The following is a 25,381-nucleotide window of genomic DNA, read 5'->3' as shown; positions in this document are numbered from 1 at the left end:
GCCATGGTGTGCAGCTTGCTCGTGCTCGCCCGTGGCGTGCGCGGATGGAAATCATCGTTGCTAGTTTCGCTCAATAGAGCCTCGTCCTCAGGAGAATCACGGAATTTCTGCTCAGCAGCCATGATCATGGACATAAGTGGAGGGCAGCGCTGGACAACGCGACGAGTCTGGCAGAATGAGATGATGAGACACGATAGGATAGCTGTACATGAAAGTGTAGCTGGACTGTTGGGGAAGTTCTGCACTCGAATGACAGCTGAGCCTCTGAATTCTCGAGAGTGTTTGGCGTTCGATCGCTGCTCCGCGCTGGTCCTGTGACTGCCGTGGATCGATCGCGCGCTTCCCTGGCCAAGTTGCGTGGACGTATGACAGCATCGATCAGGAATGATAGCGGTGAAGCATTGAAGTGCCGAGCGTATTGACGAGGTAGGGGCAGCTCTTGGTCTCATGCGCTGCGGACAGGCCTTGAACATCAGGCCGGCATTTAGACGGCGAACGGTGGTTCTACCTCGTAACGCTTGAGTGCGTTGTCGGCCACGTCAATGGCGATTTCTAGGCTTTCCCATGCTGGTTCTCGCTTCCAAAGGCTCGTTCAATGACAGGGAAGGTAAAGAGCTGGGGAGTCGGGACGCGATCACGCGAAGAGGCCTGGGAGGGTGTGATCATCGATGATGATCGGAAGAGCTGTGTTACCGGGTAGGGTATCGATTGATTGTACCGAGCATGAGATCGTCCAGTGACCGCATCGGATGCATTGCGCAGTGTGGTGTGTGTGAAGAAGAAGCAGAAAGGAGGATGACTTCCGTTGGAGAAGAAGTCTAGAGCCAAGACCCGTGTTATCACCGTATTGATCCCGATTTGGTCAAGCTCCTCATTATCGGCACCGCCATATCGTCGACCTCTTCGTGCCATATGGCCCCCGGCCCTTACCTCACATTGTGTATTCGCACAATGTGCATGGTCAAGCAGCCGTTATGGTATAGCGTGCTTCTCAAGCCGAGCGACCGCTGAGATGGAGCAGGACGAGCATCGTCATTGCTGGATGTCAGATTCGATGCTGATTGACAGCGCTCTTTTACCCTCAGTTGTTTCCGTCAAACTCGCTCACCCTTAGCTTCATACTGGCAACATGCGCTTCCTCCCGTTCACGGACAAACCCGCACCATATCAAAGAGTGAGTGGCTCGGAATCGCCGTGCAGCAATGACGAGCTTCCGCACATAAATCTGCCCTCCGCAACGAAAGGATCTCATCAGCGAAGACAACTATTCTTTATATCCGCGTTCTTCGCATCTCTCGCCCTCAATGGATTCCTGGCATTGTTCTCGATCCAACAATGGCAAGCTTTGCATGAGACGTCGCTGCCAGGAGATGAGACTGAACTTTGTACGAGCGCTGCTGTGTGAGTATCCATCCTGGCGGGTTATGCTGACGGATTCATTGGGACTGCAGACGAGGCACGAAAGCTGATCGAGACCTCGGAAGTGGAATTTGATGGTGGATTCACATTTGTGAAGAACATGGGAGGTACAAAACTGCATTTCAAGCCTGGATCCAAGCAATATTTTGGCCAGCCTTCGCCGTCGATCGACAGTGCTTGGGACGAAGTATTTCAAGGTCGATCATTGCAGAAGCAGTAGATGCTGGGTGTATCGCTGACCACTTTGCAGGCGAATACATATGGCTGAACGAGTCCGAAGCCACCGGGGTCAAGCATTCGGAGAATGCCATGGTGGATGGGGAACGTCGTTACTCTGTCGTGCTGGATGTTATGCATCAGCTTCATTGCTTGGTGAGCTTTCGGTTTATATGGCTCGGCATGAGCTGATCTGACGGAACGCTGCAGAATGAGGCCCGCAAGTACATCGACATGGACTACTACGCGGATCCGAACTGGTCCGAGACTTTCAAGAAGGTCAACCGTCTACATTTAGACCATTGTTTGGGTAAGCCGCAGTTCTCGCGTTGCGCAAGCGGCACTGACATGACGATAGACTACTTGCGGCAGATCATTACCTGCCATAGTGACCTTGTCCCAATCACAATTCGCTGGGATGAGATCACGATGCGACCACAGCCCGAATTTGAGAAGGTCCACCAGTGTCGAAACTTTGACAAGATCAAAGATTGGGCTGCAGCGCATCGCCAGCAGTCCTAGAACGGCACTCAGCTTCAGACTCTCCTCGAACACAAGGCAATTGGGAACGAAAATCAATGACAAAACTTTGCTTCACACTCAGTAGTTCAAGTCGGAAGAAGTACTTTGTTAACAACATGACCCACACCATTGTACAGAGGCTTATCAGAGCCGTCCAAGATCATAGCATCGTCCACGAACCACGTCGGCCCATTGCCTCCACGTATTTGCACTGTGCTTCCCTCGACCGTCTCATGCGAGGCATTAGAGAACTCGTGCGACCAAAGGACTCGTCCAGGAATGACGTGTCGGTAGACAATTCGCTTGAACTCCTCCCGAGTCGCACCGAGGAGGAAGGGGAGCGCCGCGTGGAATGCCTCGTTGATCGGCAGCAAAAACGTCGAGTTTGGAATGCGACGGATCTCCTGGTCGAGGCCTGCCGTGAATACAGCCCAACAGTAACTGTACAATCCCACGGCGAAAGCCGTCTCGTACGCGCTGGTTGGAAACTGCAAAGCCGGGTCGATCTTGTGAATTATGCCCCGGTCGTAGCTGATGTTCTGGGCTGATGTCAAATTTCTGCTTCCATTTCAGATCTTGGAGCCTGATACTGACTGCTTGTTTGATGTACGAAACGTTGCTGCTTCCTGACACCCAGATCACATTATCTTCAGTCTTCAAGGTAATGGCCGTGAGGGACTGCCCGCCACTAACCAAAGATGCTGGTTCTCCAGAATAGGTCCAGTTCTTGCTGCCACTCAAGAATGTCGGGATTGTAATGCCAGGGTGCTGCTCGTACTGGACCAGAGGTACATCGCTTGTGAGGACATTTGCGTTCATGATGTGCCACGCCAAAAACGCTGGATTCCTGCGTTTGGTCGCATCCACGCGAAGCCATGCGGAATTCACAGGAGCCATGATCGTGATGTCTCGGTGCGCAAGGATGACATTGGTAATCTCGGGTACTGCTTCGACGTCGTGCACAAAAGCTGCCAAATCTTCGTGAGATCGGAGTGCCTGCAGTGCTGAATTCGATAGCTGATCGGTGGCAGGAGAGGACCGCTGGAGACCATGAGCACCACAAAAGAGAAGCATTAGCGGGACCAATTGGTGTGTCCATGCCATCGTCCGCTATACAAATGTCTCTTCGATGAGGCCGCACCTAGTAATCGAGTGTTGAGTTCGATAACTCTCCCTTCGAACACGGTGATGCAGTGACGTACATCCATTGCCGAGCCGTCGATTACTCGCAGGATTATTCCGAACACTTAACGGTGGTTTACCGAGTGGAAAAAACCATCCCTACCTTCACAACTAGCCGCGACGGAAGGACTCCGGTAGATATGTGCTCCCTGCGATCCCGTCACTGGGACGATGATGTCCTCACAACCGGGGCCAACGCGAGATTTCGATCCCTGTAGTCACGAGGGGTAGGCGAGACGTTCCCGGGACTTGGTATCAGCATGCCAATGGATACTTGGAATCTCTGGACCACCTTCGGTAGTGATCGGCGGTGGAGCGGGTTGCTGACGGCGACAGATGCAAAGCTGATGGCGGGATAGAGCTCGAGAACAGGCCGGTATCGACGATGCGCCTATCAGACTTGCCCGAGAAGGTGTCAATGGGCGGTCTCTGCAGCTTACCCTGTGTGATCTGCGTCAGAAGCAGTCAAACCCCGCGTGATTGAGCATGGTATAGGACTGGCTCTTGCTGTTGAAAAACACAATGCCGGCTTGTCGAGATCGATGCATCGGCAATTCTCTCGGTCCCCGACCGTGCGCTGGCTCGCAAAGGTGCATCGCGTGCTCATCAAGTCCCATGCCTAGTCCTGTGCCGGAACCATGCATGCGGTGCGGTGTACACACAGTGCAAGCAAAAGAGGTTGCATTGCTGCGTGGTGGCCTCCGAAGCGTGGCCCGATTACGTAACCTAGAATCCGACGTCACCTGGCACGTCCTCTCGTCTTCCATGTTCCGCGAAACCCAAGCAGAGTCACATCACGCCAATACGAGACAGGTGCGACTGGCTGCATGCTCGTGCTCGCTAGATCTTTCAGACGATACTTTCGGTGTGCATTGCGTCCACGGCACTCTCTTTCCCACATCCGGAATGAACTTATGAAGTGCTGCCTCGGAGCCTCAAGATCGGTCAAAGATGCAAGCGTCAGCAACAAGACGAGAGCAAAGTCTCCAGGCCCGAGAAGCAGACAGAAGAGATCACGCTTACCGTTGAACGCCATTCCGCCGTCACGTCCAAGCAGTCACCGATCTAGAACTCGTCTCGGCTCGATCGAACGTGGAAGCGCGTACGATCTGTTGCTCCTAGTATTGGAACAGCTTCAGACCAGTGCTAACACCAAACGTGATTCCTACCCCCTCATTACGGACCAAGCGCCGGCATCGGTTCCTTGCCATTCTCTGTCCGTTGAAGTCATCTCTTCGTCCAGGACCTTCGATGAAGGGTTCTTCACGGATTCGCAAGCATCGAAGGCCTCGGATTGGACGATCGCCGTTACCGAGCGCACGACATTGGCTGGGTAGATCTCACCGCCTTACCTATCGACAGCGTGGAGGCTTTGACTTCGAGAGCGGCGATAGCGTGCTTCAGCTCCTCGCGCCCAAGTCCCAGCGATCTACAGCTACCCTGGCACTTTCTTCGATGATATTCCGCAGATCGGCGAAAGTTGTGCGCTTCCACAGTATGCGGTGACAAGCTGGGATCCCTCCTGGCCGGGACTTTGGACTTTGACAGCGGTGACACTATACTACAACTCCTCGTGTTCAGGTCGCAACAATCTACTCCGTACAGCTACCCTAGTACTCTCTTCGATGATGTCTCGTGAGAAGCTCATGACGACAGTGTTCAACGATAGCTCGAGGACAGTCGTACTAACGAGTTATAGGGCTACACGTCTGTCACTTCTTCATTATCATTCCTCATCCTTCTCCTCCAACAGGCACATCCGCACAAGTGAATTGTACACATCTTTCCGACGATTCAAAACATCATGAAGCTCACGTACAATGTCCTCGCATTGGCTCTCGCCGCCCTTGGTTTGGCTGCCCCAATCGAGTCAGGGAACGGTAAGCACGGTCCGGAATTGGGCTGTCCGTTCCGAACATGACCTTACTGACTGCATGAGCAGCCTTGGGCAAACCGATCCCAGTCATCGAAGCGGAGAACTACGTGAACAGCAACGAGAAGCGTGCACCAATCCAAGGGACAGGACCTGACTGTAAGCACTGTCCGGAGTCAGACTTTCTCGAGATCATACTGACTCGGGTCAACAGACATCTCCTACCCAACCGAGGCTGAGAAGGACGAGGTCGCGACGAAGAACAAGGAGAAGCGTGCACCGATCCAGGGAACGGGACCTGATTGTAAGCGCGCCCTGGAAGCAGGCTGTCTTGAGATCCTACTGACTTTGACAGACGTCTTCTATCCGACCGAGGCTGAGAAGGACGAGGTCGCCAAGTAGCCCGGGAATGCCGAATGATATACTGGTATGGGTTGAGGAACCGCTTCCGCCGTCCGAAGCGCGAGACAATTGACATCGATCTACCCGCCCTTTACAATGACGGACGACCCATCTAGCCATTCGCTTCAGTTTGATTGTCAATTGAGCAATCTTCGATTCGACTTTCATCGATCCGTGATTGATCGTGTGTACGCTGACATGAACTTTCATCAACATTTGGCTCATCTGTTTCCTTCGCTCTGCTAGATTGGACCAACGACTGCGGACCCAATATTTCATCCTGTCATGCAATCAAAACATCTCCGCCTTTCGTCGACACAAAGGGTGGGCCGCGAGTCCATCTCGGAGGATGCGGTGTTCGCATCGACCTCGTCAGAGTCGTCAGAGAGGCCGAAAAGCAACAAGAGCCTTGCCGGCGGGGCAGGTGGATCATAGAATGATGTCGGGCGTCGTAGCTGACAAGGCCGATAAATCGATAAAGTGTTATTCCAGCACCGGACGAAGGCACAACAGCATGAGCCCTTGCGAGCACTATCGCCGAGATCCTTGCCATGAAATTCCCAAACGATTCAGGAAGTCCACCGTCATGGCATAGGCTTCTTTCTTAGCGGCATCCTGCGGTGTTCCTTCTTGTGTGCTTATATTCCACTAACAAGCACCGTCAGTCGTGATTTTCTCGGCATATCTGCTGGCACAACATACCGCATGATCACACTTCTCCATCCTCTTATGCTCCAAATTGATTCCTTCGACCTTCTTCAGTCGCTCAGCCAGTTCCTCCGCCTCCGGAGCAAGAGTATCCAACCCACAAGTAATCAAAAACAGATTACTCGGGAAACTGTCCACGGAGAGAAACGTCGGCGAAACCCGAGGATCTTTGGGATCGACGCCACTCTGGAGATAGCAGTCGTTAAAGATGCGAGCGAGAGATGCGGGAATGGGGTTACCAGAGGGATCGGGGGCGACTTTGGAGTCGGGGTCCTGGGCGATGTCGACGGGAGGGTAGTAGGCGATCACGCTGTTGATCGTGCCTTTAGTGAAACTTGATGCTGAAGCTACGAGAGCCAGATTGGCGCCTGCGCTGAAGCCTGAGGTCGAGAGCCTGGTGAGATCGTAGATTTTTGGCTGGCTCTTTGCCCATCTGATGGCATCTTCGACATCTTCGAGGGCGGCGGGAAAGGGATATTCGGGAGCCACTATGGTACGTTTCAGCGAGCACGTCTGTGAAGAGTTGGTCCTCGAAACGCAGGGTAACATACGGCGATATGCAACATCGATTACGGTATAATCTGTGTTTGTGGAAATATGTCGGCAGAACTCATCGTCGCTACCATGCAATGGGAGAACGAAGCCACTCCCATGGAAGTTGATCAGTACCGGCTGTGGACCGTTCCGTAGAGTTGCTTTGTAAACATTTGCGTTGATGACCCGACCAGGCTCTCTTGATGGAATGTGTATTACTTCGTCAGGCTGAGGGCGAGAGCCGGAGATGAAAGCTTTGATGGCCACTGGGAGGCGAATGGATGTCACCAGCAACTTCAATCGCAGGTATTCGAGCATGATCTTGGAATTCAAGTAGTGAACATGAAGTTGGCACTAGATGTCGGTGACATTTTGTTTGATTGTGGCGTTCAGTCCGCACCATCGTACCGGAGGTGCATTGCTCGGCAGTTCGAAATCTCGGGGCCCACAACTGCCGAAGTGGGTGTGGGTTGCCGACCAGCCTTCAAGGTCTACCCAGCATTTGAGAGTTGTAGTGACTTTTGGAAGAACTTGTCGCTTAGCAAGGGGTTGCTGCTGACTGGTCATCATCGTCTGAGAGTTCGTCACACGAGATCAGACGGTCTGTTGACAACTAAACGCCTTTTACAGATATGAAACCCGTTGCCAAAGTCGAACTGCAATACATGCATACCCGAGAACTGTAGCCTCCGCCCGTCGCCGTCCTCCAACTTAATGGCTATCCAGTGCTAAAAAGGTCGTTGATTGCGTTGTTATGGTCGTCCAGCGAACAAAAGCGACAGCGGAGGTGAACGTGCGGCAGTGCTGAGAAGAACATCGATTGCGTTGTCTTGTGATATTCGCAGAAAGCCCAAGCGGACGCGGAACGAAGTCCAGAAAAAGTGATCACAGGGTGACGGTCTCCAGCGGAGAGCGAGAGTAGCAGCGGAAGCCGTGGTGTCGACAAAGAGGCCACCTTGTAAACATTATTTGGCCAGCGATTGCTCAATCCGAGCTCGTGCCTCGAGGCGTCGAGACTTTGAGCTACTCGTCACTTCCGTCCCTCGCTTGTGAGAGGTATTGCAGCTTCCTCCGTTGTTGCCTGACTGGTTAGCATGTACCTTACCATGTGCAGCATGGAAGTAACATACAAGGGCAATCGCGGCATTGCTTGGTGAAAGTGTAAAGGCCGCAGAATTTGAGGTAGTGCCAATAACCGCATGCACAGTTGTTGTTTGAGTCGTACTGGCAAGTGCAGAGTTTGCTGTGGTGTTCGTTGTCGGCGCAAACACAATCATTTCCTCCGCCGCAGGCAAGCGCAACAGCAGGGAGGAAAGCCAGGAGCCACACAATGAGCTTCATGATGTTGCTTGGTGGTTGTGGAAAGCTGAAGTGCGCAATTCGAGATAGTGGAAGAGGGACGAACCGAGTAAAAGTTCAGTGGTCTCGAGGAAGGGTTCGAAGATGAAATTGAGGAAGCAAAAAGGACTCACCGGGCATGAGTGCAGTGCGTTGCTTTATCGACTCTCTCCAGGCCAGGCTTCATTCTGCAAGGCGGACTGCGATACAGGGTAAGGCATACCACGACCTGTCGAGAGCATGGAATGCCATGTGGATTGTCGAGCGCTCGACCTACAGTCCCTGTCTCCAGAGCAGACATCGCTGGCCAGTGGAGGCCCGGTATTATACCTCCGCTGAGTCTGTCCTGTTTGAGTTTCGAGATTGAACGAGGCTGAACAGTGCAGTGCAGTCAGGATGATTCATGAGGCATGCTGACTTTAGCAAACCAATGGGGCTCTCGCGAGATGGCGAATACGAGCGTGACGTAATCTTCCGTGGATCTGCCGACGCGTTGGCCTCTCGTTGTATAGTCACATTGCGCAGCCGGTCGTAGCTAGCCGTTTTGAGTCGTTGTTACAAGGGCTCGCTCTTGAATCGATTGGTAACTATGTTGTCGCTTGTGAGGGCTGCAAGGGTGTTGTAATTGGCCGGTGTAGTGCTATAGTCGCCGGTATAGTGCTATAGCTCGGTTAAGCGGTTGCAAGGCTCTTAAACACTCGCTTCTGCAGTAATTACTAACATGCTAGATATCGGAAGGTCGGTGCGCAGAGCGATAGTATTTACCTTACCTTAGTATGTAGTAGCTAGTGTTTAGCTTAATAGCTTTATGTCGCTGTTTAATAGCTTTATGTCGCTGTTTAATAGCGTGTGTGATCTGTTATATATAAGGCGAATTCGCTAGTGTTGTTGCAGAGCTGTTAGTTTTAAGGGCGTTTTAACAGCGCTTCCACGGAGATTACGGAGATTTAGCTCTACTGCGCTGTCGAGCTAATAGCAACAGCGTAAGGGTAGCTAGCATATATATAGGGCGCAGAATTAGTGTGGAGCAGTGTATCTATCCCTTCCGTTGTCTTCGTTGTTACTATGCCGTACGTTAATCCAAACCGCTCGTTCTTAAGCTCTAGCAGCTCCGACGCCTTCGCACTAGCCGTCTACCCCCTTCCTTCTAATGCCGGTAAATCTAGTGCTAGTGCTAGTCGTCGTAGTAGTACTAACGCTATAGTCGGTCGCCGTGTCGAGAGTTACCGTCCGGTGCTTGCCAATAGCCGACTCGGTCGTCGTCTGCTATAGCCAGCGCTAGACAACACTCTATAGGAGCTTCTAGTTACTCCTTAGCCGGTACTAGTGTTGCAGCCGTCGTTGCTAGACGAGCGCTACGAAGGACGTTATAATAGCAGGCTCTCGTATACTATTCGAACGTAGATTAAGACCCTTAAACGCATGGCCGGATAGACGTTACATCGCATTGCTAGTAAGTCGTAAGAAGCTAGTGTTATTAGCCGTTAGTTAGCTAACGCAGTTAGACTTCCTTAGCTAGCCCTACACTACTATGTATAGCATTGCAACTAAAGCAGCGACACTAGCCGGTGTGCGTAGTTAATTCTATAGACTGCGTTAATTTAGCACCCCTATAGCTAATAGGATTATTAAATACGTAACTAGTAGAGCAGAAGGTCGCAGAGCAACGTACAAGTAGATCCGTAAACGGCTCGACTTAGCTTGCTTAATCGACACGATTCGCCGCAGACTAAACGAGCGTAGTTACTTTAAACGAGTAGCCAGACGTGCGCTATTCCTTAACGCTAATAGACTAGATCTAAGGCCTTAGTTCGGCTAGTAGTGCATTAATTAGTTAAATCGAGGCCGGACCTTCTAGTTCGGTAATATAGCGGCGTTTAGTTAAGGCGGTTAGCAGAAGTTTCTAGTTATTCGTCGTGCTAATAAGGTGTTCGATCCGGACTGTCTTGGGCCTAAGTATAAGCGCATAAAGACGTAGTTGGTCTATAGCTTCGTTAGTAGCAATAAGAAGAGCAGACTTATCTTCTAGGACAACAGCTAGGGCAAGATAAACGCTAGGAGCCTAAAGGACTATATAATACTAGAGCTGCACCGCTTTTGGCGTAAGTGTAGTAATGTAGAGGCTACGTTGCGACTGTAAGAGCAATTTAACACCGGTAGATTCGACGGCTTCGTTAATAAGAGCACCTTCTTAATCGACGGCCGCTTTAGAAGCCTAATACCTATAGTCGAGGACGCTATTGTCGACGATGCTATTAACGGTAATGTAGATATCCCTGCCTCTATTACTAACGATGCTATACTATTACTTATGCTAGACGGTGCATCCGTCTATAAGGCTGCTATCTTCCGTAGTAAGCTAGATCGCCTTAGAATCCCTTATAGTCTCGACATCTAGCTAGCGAACTTACTAGACCTTAATCTAATTAAGAACGTCTAGGCTATAATAAAATACCGCCTTAATCGATTCTACGACCTGCCGTCGTCGCCGGAGGTGTTACGCGAGCAAATCTAAGAGGTGTAGGATACTTTAACGGAGCATAATATCGGTCGGATTACGGGCTCGTTTCGGGCGCGGTGCGAGAAGGTAATTGCTCGTAAGGGTCGTTATACGGGCTATTAATGCCGCTAATTCGAACGGGAACGGTTTCGTAATAGTAGTAATAGTAGTTGTAGAGTTGTAGGTGTTCGAAGTTAAGCTAAATTCTTAGCCGTCTAGTCTTTCCCGAATTTTGCTTTGTAATTAGCATATAAGGTCAAATAACACGCGCTTATTAGCTCGGTTAATCCCGCTTCTCGGCCCGTGTTAGTAAATGATAAACAAGGGCCCTTGCACGTGACAAGGGTGGAAGTGGAGTCCGACCGGCTGCACAAGGTGACTGTACCTGCGTAGCATGTTTCGAAGCGCCAATGGGCTCTCATCAATTTCCGCCGTGTGACCTCGTCGACAATGATCTGCAATCACAGACACTTGCTTTGATGTCTGAGCGAAGGCTTTCGCGGTTGTTGTCAGAACGCTTCGGAGAACGCGTCACTCGCTAGGGTTGACGACGGGAGATTTATGGTAGATATGCTGTGAGGCGTCGAAAGTCGATTAGCTGACGATGGCAGCAACGACGAGACGTGCGAGGAAAGAAAAGACCTTCACAACTGCCGAAGCGAACGGAAGATTATGTAAGCGAGCCGCTTCCATCCCAACTCGGCTCTCAGCTCTTTGACTTCACCTGCCGACATGAATGCCTTTTCGACACTTTGGTACCTTCGTCGTTTCGCCCGAACCGCAGCACGCGACCTGCCCTCAGTGACGTGGAGGGCGCCAATTGAGCAGAGGACTGAAGGTGAAATAACACATCTTTCGGCAGTTGATCCTTGCCATCTGCGAAGACGCCCAAGCCATTTCGAGTCCAGATGATGCGGAGAACCATGGGATTGGTATGGTCGGTGTCTGGGGTCGATGTGTAGGATGTGGGGAGTCTGGAGACTCCAGGATCTCTCTATGAAAGACCCAGCTTTGTCGTGATGGAGTCTCCTTTCGATCTCAGTAACAAGCATTGGCTGTTTCCTCGTCTACTCTTTCCCTGTCAAACATTTCCACCAACTTTTTAGTTTGCTGTCCGCAATTATCAACGCCATGGCGTCTCCTGACATCAAGGTTGAAGTTGAATCTCTTGAAACGGAGCATGGCGCACATGGGATACGACATGCCGACGACTTCGAGCCGCACCGACTGACATGGAGGTCTTGGGCGGTTGTGCTGTGAGCTCAAGTTTACCTTTCCGAACCTCCTAAAACTGACCCGTGTTCAGTGTTACCAATCTTGCGTAAGCCTACCCTTCAGATCACACTTCGTGATCGTCTTCTCTCTTGGTAGCAGCTCGAGTGATGGAAGTGTTCAATCACAATCCAATCTACGGCAAAATTTGCGAGATTGAGCCAGCGCCAAAGAGGAGATTTTCAACAGCAATGTAGTATCTTCACACGGATCTTCACAGTCACTGTCGCGGGTGCTGCTGTCGGGTTCATCATCCGGGAACTGGGAGATCCTACCATCGCAGGCCGGATTGTACTACGCTACCATTCCATCGTGACGCTCCAAACAATGCCAATGCTGTTTACGGTCCCCTGCTGGTTCAAGCTGTTCTGTCTCCCGTTCTGGGTCGATTGTCGCATGTTCTGGACCGAAAGTATCTGGCTGGTCTTCCTCCACTGGTCGCATTCGCAGGAGCTGTCATCTCCGCAAAGGCCACGAGTATGAACATGCTCATTGGAGGAGGCATCCTGATCGGCTTTACTCTGCCTACCATTCCGATCGTGCAGGCGATACCTTCGGAGATCCTACTCTCAAATACAGAGCTCTCTCAAACGGACTGGCATTCGTCGCGGGAACCCTCGGTGCTATGTGAGTATCACTGCTCAACAGTCTCTCGTCGAAAACTAATCATGGCACAGAATTGCGGTTTTGGGCGGCGGTCGTGTCGTGGGCTTCGGAATTTCAGGCTGGCGATATATCTATTGGATGCAAGCGACCTTCCACATGGTCAGTTTCGCGGGCATCATGGCTTTCTACTGGCCTCCAAAAAGGATCTTCGAAGAGCGACGGTCATGGAAGAAGATCGTCTGGAATTGTGACCCGATCGGCTCTCTCGCTTTCATCATCGATGCAACGCTACTAATCATGGGCTTGAACTGGGCTGGCGAAACTTACGCATGGAGAGATGCGCATGTTCTTTCAACCCTTGTGACTGGAGCTGTGTTCTTGCTTGCATTCGGCGTTTACGGTAGGTCGTCCTGGTACTGGTGGTTCGCACAGCACGCTGATCTTGAAACATAATGGAAAGGTCGATCGGGCGGTCTCGTCGCACATGTCTTCTTCAAAGATGGTCCAAATTTTGGGCTCTCGGTCTTTGCGTTTTCCATTGAAGGGTACCAGAGTCCTTTGTCCGATGAGTCCGGACCTAGCTAACGAGACCGTAGTTGGATCTTCTTCAGCGCCGTCAACAACGTCATTCCACTGATAATTCTCAACCTTGGTTGGGAGACGAGTTCCTGGAAGAGTGCGCTTCGATCGCTGCCGATTGCCGTGTGCACCATTCTCTCGGCCCCTTTCTTAATGTAAGAACTCCATTCCTCCGTTCGACATCACAGACTAACACGCCTTCAAACCTGGGCGACCAAAAAGAAAGATCTGAAGACTCCATTGATTTTCACATTCATTCTATTCCTCGCCGGGTAAGCCGCCACCCACGAAATTACGGAGATGCACCACATAAGCCCACGACTAATCGTTCCCAGAACTTGCTGCTACGCCGCAATCAACGAGTCCATGAAGCAACCCCAATGGGCATACAACGTCACCCTCGGAATCGGCCAGAGCGGTCCTCTGACCCTCTTGACGGCCCACATCCAATTCGCATCACCTCCCGGAAATCTCGACCGCGACGGGTCTCGCATACTCCGCACGAGCACTCGGAGGCGCTTCTGGGTCTGCTGTGCTCAATACCATCATCAATAACAAGCTACACAAGACCTATGCCTCGTCCGTAGGAACCGCGGCGATCCAGGCAGGACTCCCGCCGACCTCGTTGGGTTCTCTTTTCCCTGCGCTCGCATGCGGCGATCCGACGTTGATCGCAAAGGTGCCGGGAATATCGGAGGCCATCCTCGGTGCGGCGATGCGTGCCAGTCACACAGTCTTCGCGGCGGCGTATCGTCTGGCTTGTTCATCGATTATTCCTTTTGTTGTTGTTGCGACGATTTGCTGCTTCTTCCTTACCGATGTTAGTCATCTCATGACGGAGCATATCGATGCGACGGTGGAGAAGATACCTCTGGACAAGAGCGTCGAGTAGTAAGGAAAGACTTTCGACCCACAGAGCGATTGAGAAGGTCGTTGAGAATAGCAAGCAGAATGACCATCGAGCGATATTGATTGCGGCTGAACGACTCCATTTCTACAAATATCCGCATCCTCCATCAGCACGCCAGGTGGCCGCGAATACTACCTCAAAGCATACAACATCCACATCGACCTAGTGAGGATGCGTCCGCCCATCTGTCCCATCGACAACCTTCTCCTTTCCGCTCAACAAGCATCAGGGTTGGGCACACCGCCGCAGTGGATGTTGATCCGTCCTCCATCAGCGTTCCAGCAGTTCGAACCCAATGCACGCCCGTTCGAGACATACTGGTCGCACTTGCATTGCCAGCAGTCGTTCCTGATGCCCCAGAAATCCTCAGCTGCGCAGTTCGGCGAGGCTCCACCGCCGTGCATGTTTGCGTGGTCGAGGTCGTCACATCCGAGTGCTGTCGCGCGTTCGTCCACGAGTCCAGTGTCGCGATAGATGCATTGGCAATGCTGGTGCGGGTTGTCCTTGGCGAGCACCATGGTGGGAATCAACTGGAAGCCGAGCACGGTCGCCAGAAAAGCCGAGAGGTGCATGCTTTTGCCAAACAAAGGTGCGTGAGTTTCATGAATGGGGTGGCGAGATGGGAGCTGCCTTGGCTGGCTTACACGTTGGTCTGAATGACGGGTGTTCTTGTAAATCGGTTTGGGTGCGTGTATGACTGATGTTTGTGAGACGCTTGAATGCAGAAAGCGGAGGAGACCTTGCGAGAGGTCTTTCTTGTATCCCTCTCAGAACTATCGGGTACGAGATCCTTCACGGAATGGCAGGCATTGTTCGCGCTAGCTCCCCTGGTCGCCGCGCCTGTGCCTCAAACTTCAGGACTCAGCCCATCACCTGATGAGCTGACCGCAGTAGTAGGCGCAGCTTTCCATGTAAGTTAACATTTGGCTTCATGGTTCTAACTTCTCACGGGCTCTCCAGGGGCTGAGCACACCGCCAAATGTGCGGTCCAGACTCTAGATCCCGGTAAGTCCTCGCTGGGTATCCCCTAGAAACCGCTGACAGCTCGATGCTATTTGGAGCTAAACACTTCGTTATTTGCCATCTATCCTGGCAGCTGATTTGGTCATTTCCTGGGGAGCGATCCGAGGGCCCCCCGCGCGGCCTGGAGTTGGTACTTTGGGAGCAAGGCTGCGCAGTGCTATACCGAAGGTCCAAATGAGGAATGATTAAGCTCCAAAAAGCATCGAGACGCTAGCAGACTAGTTCTGTCGAACGATTCATCAGGTATTACTGGACGCAATCCGCGGTCTATAGTCTATATACAGCATCTCAAGGTCCGAATCACAACAACGACAACTGCCGAATGTTGTAAGCATGCCCAGCCGACCAGGGCAGAAAGACTTTATTGAGTCATCCCTGTGCGCAGGCTATGTCTTGGGCTGTGCTGAACAGCTGTTGATGATGACTCGATGAGACAAGCCACTCAACATTTTCTGTGAGCTCTCCTTGGGCAGACTGTCAAGCTTGTACAGTACACTCGGATGGCGGCACTACTCACCAAGACTGGCCACTGACTGCTCTGAGATGGAATGTCTCATGCGATGGCGTGTATCGGTATTGTGAAGAGTCGATGTCGTTGACCTGCAGTGTCAGACTCTGGCGCTGCCGTGCGCGTTAGCGTCTGACTTAAATTGTCCTGTCCTCTCCTCTGCTGGACTTCTACACAGTTCAGTCCCAATACTCCGAATGCCGACTTTCCAAAGCAAGTAGTGGCAAGTGCCGATCTACGGATATGTCTAAAACAACTATTTGAATCGTCTGTGTACTGTGCCCTAAGTTAAGACCCTCCGGAGGGCTCCTGTCCATACTGTTAGCTAATTATTAGTGTGTATCGCGACGCGTTCCCTCTATCGCGTTCCCCCTATAGGAAACCTTACCGTCGCCGTCGCCGTCGTTTTAAGGGTAGTAGATAGAAAGTTAAAGGAGTTTCTCGCGCTCTTATTAGCTATACGTTTAACACCGGCAATAACGTTTTTAGCTTCCGTACGAGTCGTTTACGTAAGTAAGAGATGTACGTAGGGCGTACTAGTAAATATCTACCTTTAGACTATAACTATCGTTCCTTTAATAACATTACTATCCGGTTTGTTTATTACGTTATATCTACTATATCTATACTACCCTTACTAGCCGGCGCTGTCGCTACCTCCGCTCCTATCTTACGTCGTTTCTTTAGTAGGCCTATTACCGTAGAAGGCCTAGCCGCCGGGTTATGTTACCCCCCTTACGCCGACGGTAGAGGTTAGTATAGATTATATAGCGATATCGTCGTCGTCGTTATTACCGTCGTTGTTACCGTCTTCTTCTTCTTTATAGTCGTCTTAGTAGTAGTTATAGAGCTTCCTACTACTACTACTACTACTACTTCCTTCTCTTTCTTCGATTGTCGTTTCTTCTTCGTTGCCGGTAGAGCTACTAGTATAGGCTCGTATGTTGTCGCCGCTACCGGTATAGAAGGTAGTATTATTATAGAGTCGGTAGATTCGAGTATAAGATCGATGCATAGCGTACTATTAATAGGCTCTAATTTAACGTAGAACTAGCTTAATATAACACCCTTAGGAAGCGGTTATTATAACGGTTATAGTAGTAGTAGTTTCTTAGGAAGCTCGACCGTATTATCGAAGTATTCGCGTATAGCGAGTTTTACTACCTCCTTACGTACGGATCCGGCTATATTATAAAGCGTAGTAATCTACTTCTTCTATATATATTCCTTCTCTTCTTATAAGGCGTTGCGCCGCTATAGACCTTCCTTAATCTTATATATAGCTTAGCTAATCTTATAAGTAGCTTCCCTTACGGTAAGTCGGTAAGTAGGTAGAGGTATAATGTCGTCGTCGATAGCCTAAGTAATATAGTTTATTAGAGCATCGTTATAGACCTCTATACCTTCGCGGTTACCGCCGCTAATAAATATAAAGAGCTAGCGGTCTCTATGCTCTTACTTAATGCAATTAAGAAGGTTTTGCTAGTACTATATATAGGTATATATAATATTACTCTTATAGTAGACCTTATATATATAATAAAGGTTATCGCTTAATAGCTTAGGCTTAAAATAAGGCTACTTTAAGAGCTAGATCTAAGCGCTAATATCCTACTATATACGCTATAGAAACTAAGGAAGCTATTTACTTAACTAATACGTTAGATCTTCCGTTATAAGGGGGTATATACGGTAATCTTTACGCTCTCGCTCGTTCTTAGTCCTTTAGTCGAAGTAACGGTGCTTCTGCTCGTAGTACATAGCCGTACTAACGAGCGTAAAGTTAATAGCTATCTAGACCTTATTGTCTGTTTTGTATAAGTTGTAGATGCCTTCTAGGGGATTAGTCGACAATACCTATAGAAGGAACATCGAATGTATACGATAGTAGAGGGCCTAGAGGTTAATATTATCCTTTAGCTCCTTCTTAATATAGTTACGGCTATCGGTGTCGTCTTAAGGGAGTAGGTCTACCGCTTCTTATAGTAACTTAAGATAGCTAGTAACTAAACGCCTTAAACTAACCGCCGAGAAGAGCTTTTAACGTACCTTCTTATTACCGCTAAACTTCCGCTTAATTGTACGTTATATATAAATATAATAGAGCAGATGTTCTATATAATGTAGCCCTTCGTCGTTACCGTCCGACTTACTATTACTAGCACTAGGGCTATCTTCCTCTATACTAAACGCGAGACGTATAGCTCGTCGCTCTACCGCTAAGTCGTTAGTTATAAAGTAACGAGGACGCTAGCCTCGACGTCTACCGGACTAGCGGATAATTCGCCTTAAGTATAAGGCGATAATGTCGCCGTCTTCTAACTTTATAAGGAACTAAGCGTATAGACGCTAGTAACCGTATTTATTACGAACTATTAGCGTAAATAGGAACTAGCTAAGGTAGTTAGTTTTGTGCGTAGAGTCTATAAGGGTAAGGTAGCTACGGCGTATAAGGAGGCGTATTCGTTCCGGATAAGCCTAGACGATGCTATAAGCTAGCTCGCCGTCGTTTAGTTAAATAGTAGTAATTTTAGAGCATTTTATACTAACTACGAAGTAAGAGGAGTTAGTAAATGTTGTTTAAAGCTCGAATTTCTCGGAAGTTTTAAGAAATAGTCGAAGTTCTACTAGCGCGGATTTTGCTAGTATTATCGAATTTATAATTAGCTTAAATTCGCGGCCCGCGCGCGGCCCGCCTCCGAGCCGAAATTCTAGGGTCCTCTTAGCGACACCTTAAAACTTCTACGAATTGCTAGCTTTAAAACTAAAGCTCGGAATCCTCTTCTAAACGACTCGAATTCGAGCGCGTTTAAATAGTAGTAGTCGTAAGGTAACGTCGAGAGTTGTAATAGCCTAATTAGGTAGGTAACCTTCCGTATAAGGGCATTACTAGGAGCTCCCGCTACTAAGTAATCTAAATTCGACACTAATCTTTAACTTCTTAACATCTCGTTTTCTCGTTCGTAAAAACTTACCTTAAGGCTATTAATACTACTCCTTTAGCTCCTACTATTGCGCCGGCTAGTCCGTAATTGTGCCGCCGAGTCGAGTATCTAGAAAGCTCTTCTAGTAAGCCGTACCTACGTTGTTAACGTCGTAACGGACTATATAGAGCCTACCGGCCGCCTTAAAGATTACTTAAGCCTCTAGATTATTTAGTACTTAGATACTATTCTATACCGTCGTAGGGCGGTAGCCCTTATAACACTAATAACTAGCTACCTTCTAAAGCGCCGAGTAGCGTCTAAAGAGGTCGAATTGTTTGTTTGTTTGTTTGTTTGTTCCATTTACGTCCTGTAGGAGTCTATGACTATGTAGGACGGCCTTGCAAGCAAGGCAGTAGATCTATTTACAATCAAATTCTTTCAGTATTCTTTGACCTTAGGGGAAACCCCGTGCCTAAGGCAATGCCAAAGGACTTTAAACAAATGCAAGACAAAGGAAATCGAACGAGTGTCGTTGTCTGTTGTCTGCAGCCAGGGCTGCAGAATTTTCGTGCCAAGTCAAACGAGTGTTGCAGCCTAGGGCTGCAGAATTTTCGCGCCAAGCTTTTTGCAGAATTTTCAGCGGATCCTTCCGCTTCGCACTCTGCGAATTCGAAATGCAGTGCAAAAGCAGTGCAAAGTGCCGTGCAAAAGCAGTGTAGAAGCAGCTGTCCAACTCGCTGCCTTCTCTTGTCCTTAATATGCCTTTGTGGAACTATATGCCGCCTTCTAGCGCATATAGCTACGCAGGTTGATCGCAGAGTTGTAGATTCCACCGAGTTCTAGCTCTTTGAAGTGCACTTTTCCATAGAGGCGACGAATCTCTAGAGGGAAAGAGGTGCGATTTCGGTTCGGATTTCGAGGAGGTGCGCGTATAGGATAGAGTGGACTGCTTCTTCTCGTTCGTAGAGGGCTGTTCGTTCGAATCGTGCTGTTGTTCTGTAGCTTGTGTTTCGAGGCGGATTTCGAGAAGGATTTCGGGCGGATTTCGAGAGGTTTTCGAGGAGGTTTCTTCCAGACTGTCTTGGTTTCCCTTCCAAGGAAGGTACTTACGACGGCCACCGCGTGAAGGTGCAGTCTGTTCGGCCGTCAAGAGGTCGAATTAACGTATAGTATAGAACTCGGTATACTCTATACGGCCGCTTATCTCGGTACGTTTAATTACTATAGTAGCTTCCTTATTCTTAGTAGCTTTAAGGAACGATACCTTTATACGCATAGGGTAGTAGTATCTACGCTTAATCTTCTTCGGCCGTAGCTTCTTACTACTACCTTACGTTACTATAAGCGCCGTCGAGAAGACGCACTTATATAACTACGTAAGTATGCCGTCCTTCTTATGCCGGAGCTCCTTACGAATCTAGAAGTTGTTAATAAACGGCTCTACCTCTTACTAACGTACTAGCGACATAATTACCGGCTCGTCTAATACTACGAGTAGCTTCCGTAGAGTAAGTAGATCGATTATATCGCGAGGCATTGCTAATATAGCATAGCTAGTAGCTACGCTATCGACGAGGCGTCGCTTTATACGCCGCCGTCGACGAACAGCTAGCCTATTAGTACGCTTATCTACGCTCGATTTATTTACCTTAAGGTCGACGCCCTTACGCGTTAGAGGGTCTACGGCGTATATAATAGTGTCTAGTGCGGCGTCGGCGTATATAATAGCGTCCGGCACCGCTAAAGGTATAGCTTTATCCGCGTTAAAGGCTTATAAGAGGCTAACGTCTACGTCGTCTATAGCGGCGGTAAGGGCAACGACGGTAAGGTATACGACGGTAAGGTATACGACGGTAAGATACAACGCGTAAACGCGTGCAACAACAATAATACTATTGCTAAGGTTAACGCTATGAACATAACTAATTCCGGAGGGCAGGTGCACAGACGATTTAAATAGTTGTTTTAGACAAATCCCCGATCTACGCCTACCCTTCCTTTTACGGTAGAATTTTCCCTCTTATTAGCAATAAAGTTGTTTTATTTTTAGTAGGTAGCCGAAGGCTACCTTCCGGTAGAGGTGCTAACCCCTAGGAGCTAATTAGTAGAATCGAACTACCGTATACGGCCGCTCTACCGGATACTACCTCCTAAGGTAGTTAATAAGCATTAGTTAGTGTGCTGTTATTTAGGGCAGCACAAGCCTTTATACCCTAAGAAAACTGTTTTAAACTATTACGTATATGCTATTTGTAAAGTGTCGTTTACCTAAGGGAACTACACTTCAAACTAAGTTAATCTCGGTGCTATTGCTAGGTCTTTAAGGCACATCGGGCTACGTAGGATTTTTACGTCCTTTGTAGTCTCGCCCTAGAGCTTCCTAAACATTTTAGTAGTACATTGTTTAACATTAGCGTTGCTAGAAGTAGTATACACCCGATCCGCGAGGATATAACGTCTAAGAGTCGCCTTTAGGTATAAAGCAATTACTTCTAGTGCCTACAACTTAGTAGTCTCGTTAAAGGAGTAGGATAAGTATGCCTTCTAAAGGCACCAAACCGTTACCTAATATAGGAGAAGCTATCGACGTTTATCTAGTCGCGACATAGGAGGACTAACAGCTATTAACGCTATTATTTTACTAAGCGTCGAGAATTTAAAGTACGGTTCCGAGGTAGCTCGGCCCTATACCGCCTTTATCGTCGCCTATGCCTCCTTCGCTACAGAGCACTCTATCTAGATGTAGTTAATAGTGAAATCGTAGTTATCTACTAGGTAGTAACGCTACGGTTCCGGTATCTACTCTAACTAGCTACCTGTTTTTACTTATTAGTAGAGGAGCCGCTAAAGAAGGTCGCCCGACTTAGGTACTCCAAATTAGACTCTTATACCTAACTAGAGCCGTAAGGGCTCTAACTTCTTGCCCGTAAGCTGCTTATATATAGCGAGTAGCCTAGTAATCTTATCGTTAAAGTCGATGTTCTCTAGCTAAAGTTATAGGTATCGTTTATAAAGTAGGCGGAAGCCTGTCTCGTAGAGATCTACCTACGCCTTCGTAGTACCGACTCGATAAGCACTAATAAACACTAGCTGGCTAAAGAGTGGCTTGTTCTTTTCCGATATAGGTTCGTTCCTTTCGAGAGCGTTCGTATATAAATTCGGAAGTAACCGTACTAACCTTATAATAGCCTAGCTTACACTATAATAGGCGCTTCGTACTATAATACCTTCGCGCATAGTTATCTCCGTAGGGACTATAGGAGTACCTATAACAGGGTCCTATATGTCTATTAATCGGTGCATACCGAGATCCTATAGCTATAACTACACTTAACAATTCTACTTTAGTAGGCCTGTTTCTTCTATCCGTCCGATAATCGGGTAGTAGAAGAAGGGTAGCGAGAGCGCGTTAATCCTAGTTATAGGCTCTATAAGGGTAAAGATGTTATTATTCGAGTTGCTTAGATGCAATGTCTTCTACACCTTCTATATTAAGCCTAAGGTCCCCGGGATATTCGTCGCATTTAATAACTAGGCTTAAAACTAAGGGGTTCCTATCGCACTAACATTAAGTCTGTTGCGCGTGCACTTAGTAATAATGTTCTTCGCGATATGCGCCTAATAGAGGTTAGGGTTAGTCGAGGCTCGCACTACTACCTATACTATTAAGGCCTTTCGTATACTGTATATGTTAATATAGCCGACACTACTAGATTCTTTCGGGAGGTAGGCGTAGATTCTACGGATTGCTCCCCTTATTTTTCGATCCTACACTATACGGTAGTATTCTCGATTTAAGTCCTTTAATACATCCGGTAGGATATATAAGAAGCGCATTACGTATCGAGGTATAGACATTAGCATTAAGTTCGCTACAAGAACCCTCCCCTTTAATAAGAGGTACATCTTTAACTACTAATTAGCGCGGTCTTTAAACTTTCGGATTATCTTTAACTAAAACGTCTATAGTTGTTTAGTAGTGTCGGTGCCTACCGGTATGCCTAAGTAGACATAAGGGTTGTCTGCCGTTACCTCCTAAACGCCTAGGATTAGTAGTAGTTCTTCGAGTCCTACTTGTAGCAGGTATAACTTCCTATAGTTTACCTTCGCCCCGGAAGCTCTCGCGTATGTTTTAAGTAGATCTATCGCTACGTTCGCTTTATCTTAGGTGCGAAGGACTATCTATATGTTATCCGTATACATTATTACCTTTAATTGCTCTCTAGCGACCCTTACGCCTCTAATCCTTTCGTCTTAGAGTATAAGCTAAGCGAGCGGTTTAATCGAGGCGACGTACAAAGGGCAACTAATAGGGTCGCCCTAGTGTACTCCGCTTTAAACGAGGATCCTTTCGCTAAGGAAGCTATTAATAAACACCCTAATGCGAGCGTCTATATATAGGTCTTAAATCCATTTAATAAAGAGTTTAGGTATACTAAGTTTCTAGAGGGTTTCCTATAGGAATAGATAGCTAACCCGGTCGTATACCTTTTCCTAATTAAGGAAGAGGATCGCGATCCCGCCGCTTTCTATTACTAGGTATAACCCTCTAGGGGCGTACTAATTAATTAAGTATTAAACGGTCTGTATGTTGTCTCCTATCGATCGTTTTAGTAAGAAAGCCGATTAATAGGCGCTAATTACATAGCTAAGTGCCTTTACGAGGCGCTACATTAATATCTCTATATAGATTTTGTAGTCTATATTTATTAAGGCTAGGGGGCGGTACATCTTTAGGTTAGACCTGTAGCCTTTGTCCTTAAAGAGTATCGTTAATACCCTATCGGTCTATTCTTCTAGAAGTCCCTAGCGTTGCTATATCGAGCGGTACAGTTCTATAAGGTAGTAATAGATAGGCGGATTACCCTCCCTATCTCCTTCCGTTCTGTCTTTGTTTCCCTATTAAGTGCTAAGTGCTTTATAAAATTCACTTAGTATGCTATTAATACCGGGCGACTTCCTAACGGCCGTACGACGGATTAATCGCAGAACTTCTCGGGGTATAATTACCGCCGTTAGTTCGCTCGCATATCTATTAGGGATAACTTTAAGTAACTTTAATAGCATTAATATACGGTTAGTATAGTTTAACACCTTCTCGTTGTATAATGTTGCGTAAAACTCTGCTACAATGCGTAGCATTTTAGTCGGCTCCTTATAAATAGTACCGTCTATGTCCTTTAATTTAGTAATAAATTATAGTCGGAATAACTTCGCTTTCGCGTAAAACTACCTAGTCGGGCGTTCGTTATGTAGCTAAGCTTTTGTAAAGGAGGCATAAGTGTAAGACTTGTACTTCTAGTTCGCGAGGTAGAGCTGTTGTACATTAATTGCCGCGAGTTTCGCTTCGATAACCGGGTCTAGTATTCCTACTACCCTCGTTCGAATTAACTTAAGGCGTCTTCTTTCTAGGTTAAAAGAGAGCTTCCTACGGGACTTTAAAAGCCCGCGCGACGCCTCTTAAAAGCCCTTCTAGATGTCTGCCTTAAACTTAGACTACTTAGGTAGGGGGGCCTTACCTAGTAGTCGTTATAGCGCTTATAGCAGTTTAGGTAGAACTGTCGTCTATTAAAGCATAGTCGGGTTTAGTCTCTATCTGCCCGGTCCTTTCTTAACATCCTCGGTTTCTTCCTTTAGGCACATCTTAACTAGGCGGTAATCTAAATTTAGTACCGTTTCGATAGACTATCTACTAGTTATTAGCTATGTTCCTTTACTAACGTATATACGGTTAATTCTAGATATAGGGTTATTCTTAGGTACAAAGGTAAAGTCGACTTCGTTAGGGTGCTCCCTACGCTAGCCGTCGATATAATTAGTCTAATTGTCGCCGAGTACGGAGATTAGGTCTTATTGTGCTACAACTACTAAGGGACGGCATTTAGAGGCCGTTCTCTTATTAATTAGTTTAGTGCACTAGTTCTAATCTCCGCCTAAGATGTTACATTGTACTATTATTTCGTTAGACCTTATCTCTTCCGTAAGGGTACGCTGCTACGTAGGTCGGAGATTAGGGTTCGCTATATAGTATATATTAGTAAGAGTAAGTTTCTTGCCTCTACTTATTACCTTTGTTACGAGCACCCTGCCGTCTAGGTTAGCATAGACAGTCTTATCTAAGTCCTAGTCCGTAGTTACTATGTTAATTATCGTTATTACACTACCGTATCTACCGTTTGGATTACTATAATTTACGGCAGATATTAAAGGGTAGTTAGATAACAGTTCTTCTGCGATGTCCTTATTAAGCTAAGTTTCCTAGGCGAAAAGGATATCTAGACGGTTAGTTCGTATTATGTTAAACATTTTACGGAACCGGGTAGGGTTACGGATAGAGTAAACATTTTGCGAGGCAATTAGTACATTAATATTTATTATCTAAGGTTAGGTTTAGCGTTAAGGAGCCCTTTAAGCCTCTATTGTCTATAAAAGAACATACCGGTAAAGCGAGGGCACTCCTATATTAAGTAGTTGTTGCCCGCGCCGTATACGGAACATTTACTTAAAGAGTCTACTGCCCTAAACTTAGCTATAAACGAAGATAAATGTCCTTCCTTTAGGGGGCCGAGCGGGAGGTTAAAGCTATATAGCCTAATCTCCTTCTCGAATACTACTATTACTCGCGTACCGATAGCTCGTCCTACCGTAAGTCGCCCGAACTAGAAGTTCGAGTCGGCATTACGGCGCGCTTTAAGGCTAAAGATTTAACAACATAAGGTGTAGTCTACGTCTATAGTAATAAAGTTAGCTATAAATACCTTTAGGCTGCCGGTACGAAATATATTAACTTATACCGGGAGGTCCCTAATAGTAAACGTCGTATTGTCCGCCAAAAGGGCTTGTTCCTTAGTAAAACATTAGG

At 47.9% G+C, this 25,381-nt stretch overlaps 5 protein-coding genes across 5 annotated transcripts; 2 read left to right on the top strand and 3 right to left on the bottom strand.

The window, feature by feature from the left end:
- Positions 1–1,929: 1,929 nt before the first annotated feature.
- MYCGRDRAFT_97035 (beta-Ig-H3/fasciclin) lies at positions 1,930–3,365 on the bottom strand (the record flags this gene model as incomplete). Its single annotated transcript, XM_003847885.1, has 4 exons — positions 1,930–2,153; positions 2,285–2,696; positions 2,851–3,198; positions 3,360–3,365. 4 exons carry the CDS (start codon positions 3,363–3,365, stop codon positions 1,930–1,932), a joined length of 990 nt encoding a protein of 329 aa, XP_003847933.1.
- A 1,778-nt stretch (positions 3,366–5,143) lies between these two features.
- Positions 5,144–5,614, top strand: MYCGRDRAFT_97034 (uncharacterized protein; the record flags this gene model as incomplete). Its single annotated transcript, XM_003848108.1, has 3 exons — positions 5,144–5,219; positions 5,282–5,371; positions 5,427–5,614. 3 exons carry the CDS (start codon positions 5,144–5,146, stop codon positions 5,612–5,614), a joined length of 354 nt encoding a protein of 117 aa, XP_003848156.1.
- Positions 5,615–6,145: 531 nt separating this feature from the next.
- MYCGRDRAFT_50884 (uncharacterized protein) lies at positions 6,146–7,174 on the bottom strand (the record flags this gene model as incomplete). Its single annotated transcript, XM_003847884.1, has 3 exons — positions 6,146–6,262; positions 6,317–6,810; positions 6,874–7,174. The coding sequence occupies 3 exons, from the start codon at positions 7,172–7,174 to the stop codon at positions 6,146–6,148; spliced, it is 912 nt and encodes a 303-aa protein (XP_003847932.1).
- Positions 7,175–11,825: 4,651 nt separating this feature from the next.
- Positions 11,826–13,157, top strand: MYCGRDRAFT_97032 (uncharacterized protein; the record flags this gene model as incomplete). Its single annotated transcript, XM_003848109.1, has 6 exons — positions 11,826–11,950; positions 12,001–12,015; positions 12,250–12,443; positions 12,512–12,593; positions 12,644–12,972; positions 13,033–13,157. 6 exons carry the CDS (start codon positions 11,826–11,828, stop codon positions 13,155–13,157), a joined length of 870 nt encoding a protein of 289 aa, XP_003848157.1.
- A 1,119-nt stretch (positions 13,158–14,276) lies between these two features.
- On the bottom strand, positions 14,277–14,633 carry MYCGRDRAFT_97031 (uncharacterized protein; the record flags this gene model as incomplete). Its single annotated transcript, XM_003847883.1, has 1 exon — positions 14,277–14,633. One exon carries the CDS (start codon positions 14,631–14,633, stop codon positions 14,277–14,279), a length of 357 nt encoding a protein of 118 aa, XP_003847931.1.
- Between the last annotated feature and the right edge of the window lie 10,748 nt (positions 14,634–25,381).

The sequence above is a fragment of the Zymoseptoria tritici genome, chromosome 12, assembly GCF_000219625.1.
Source record: "Zymoseptoria tritici IPO323 chromosome 12, whole genome shotgun sequence".
NCBI classification, from domain to species: domain Eukaryota; kingdom Fungi; phylum Ascomycota; class Dothideomycetes; order Mycosphaerellales; family Mycosphaerellaceae; genus Zymoseptoria; species Zymoseptoria tritici.
The sequence above is the reverse complement of the archived record's forward strand: the minus strand, read 5'-3'. Positions and strand labels throughout refer to the sequence as shown.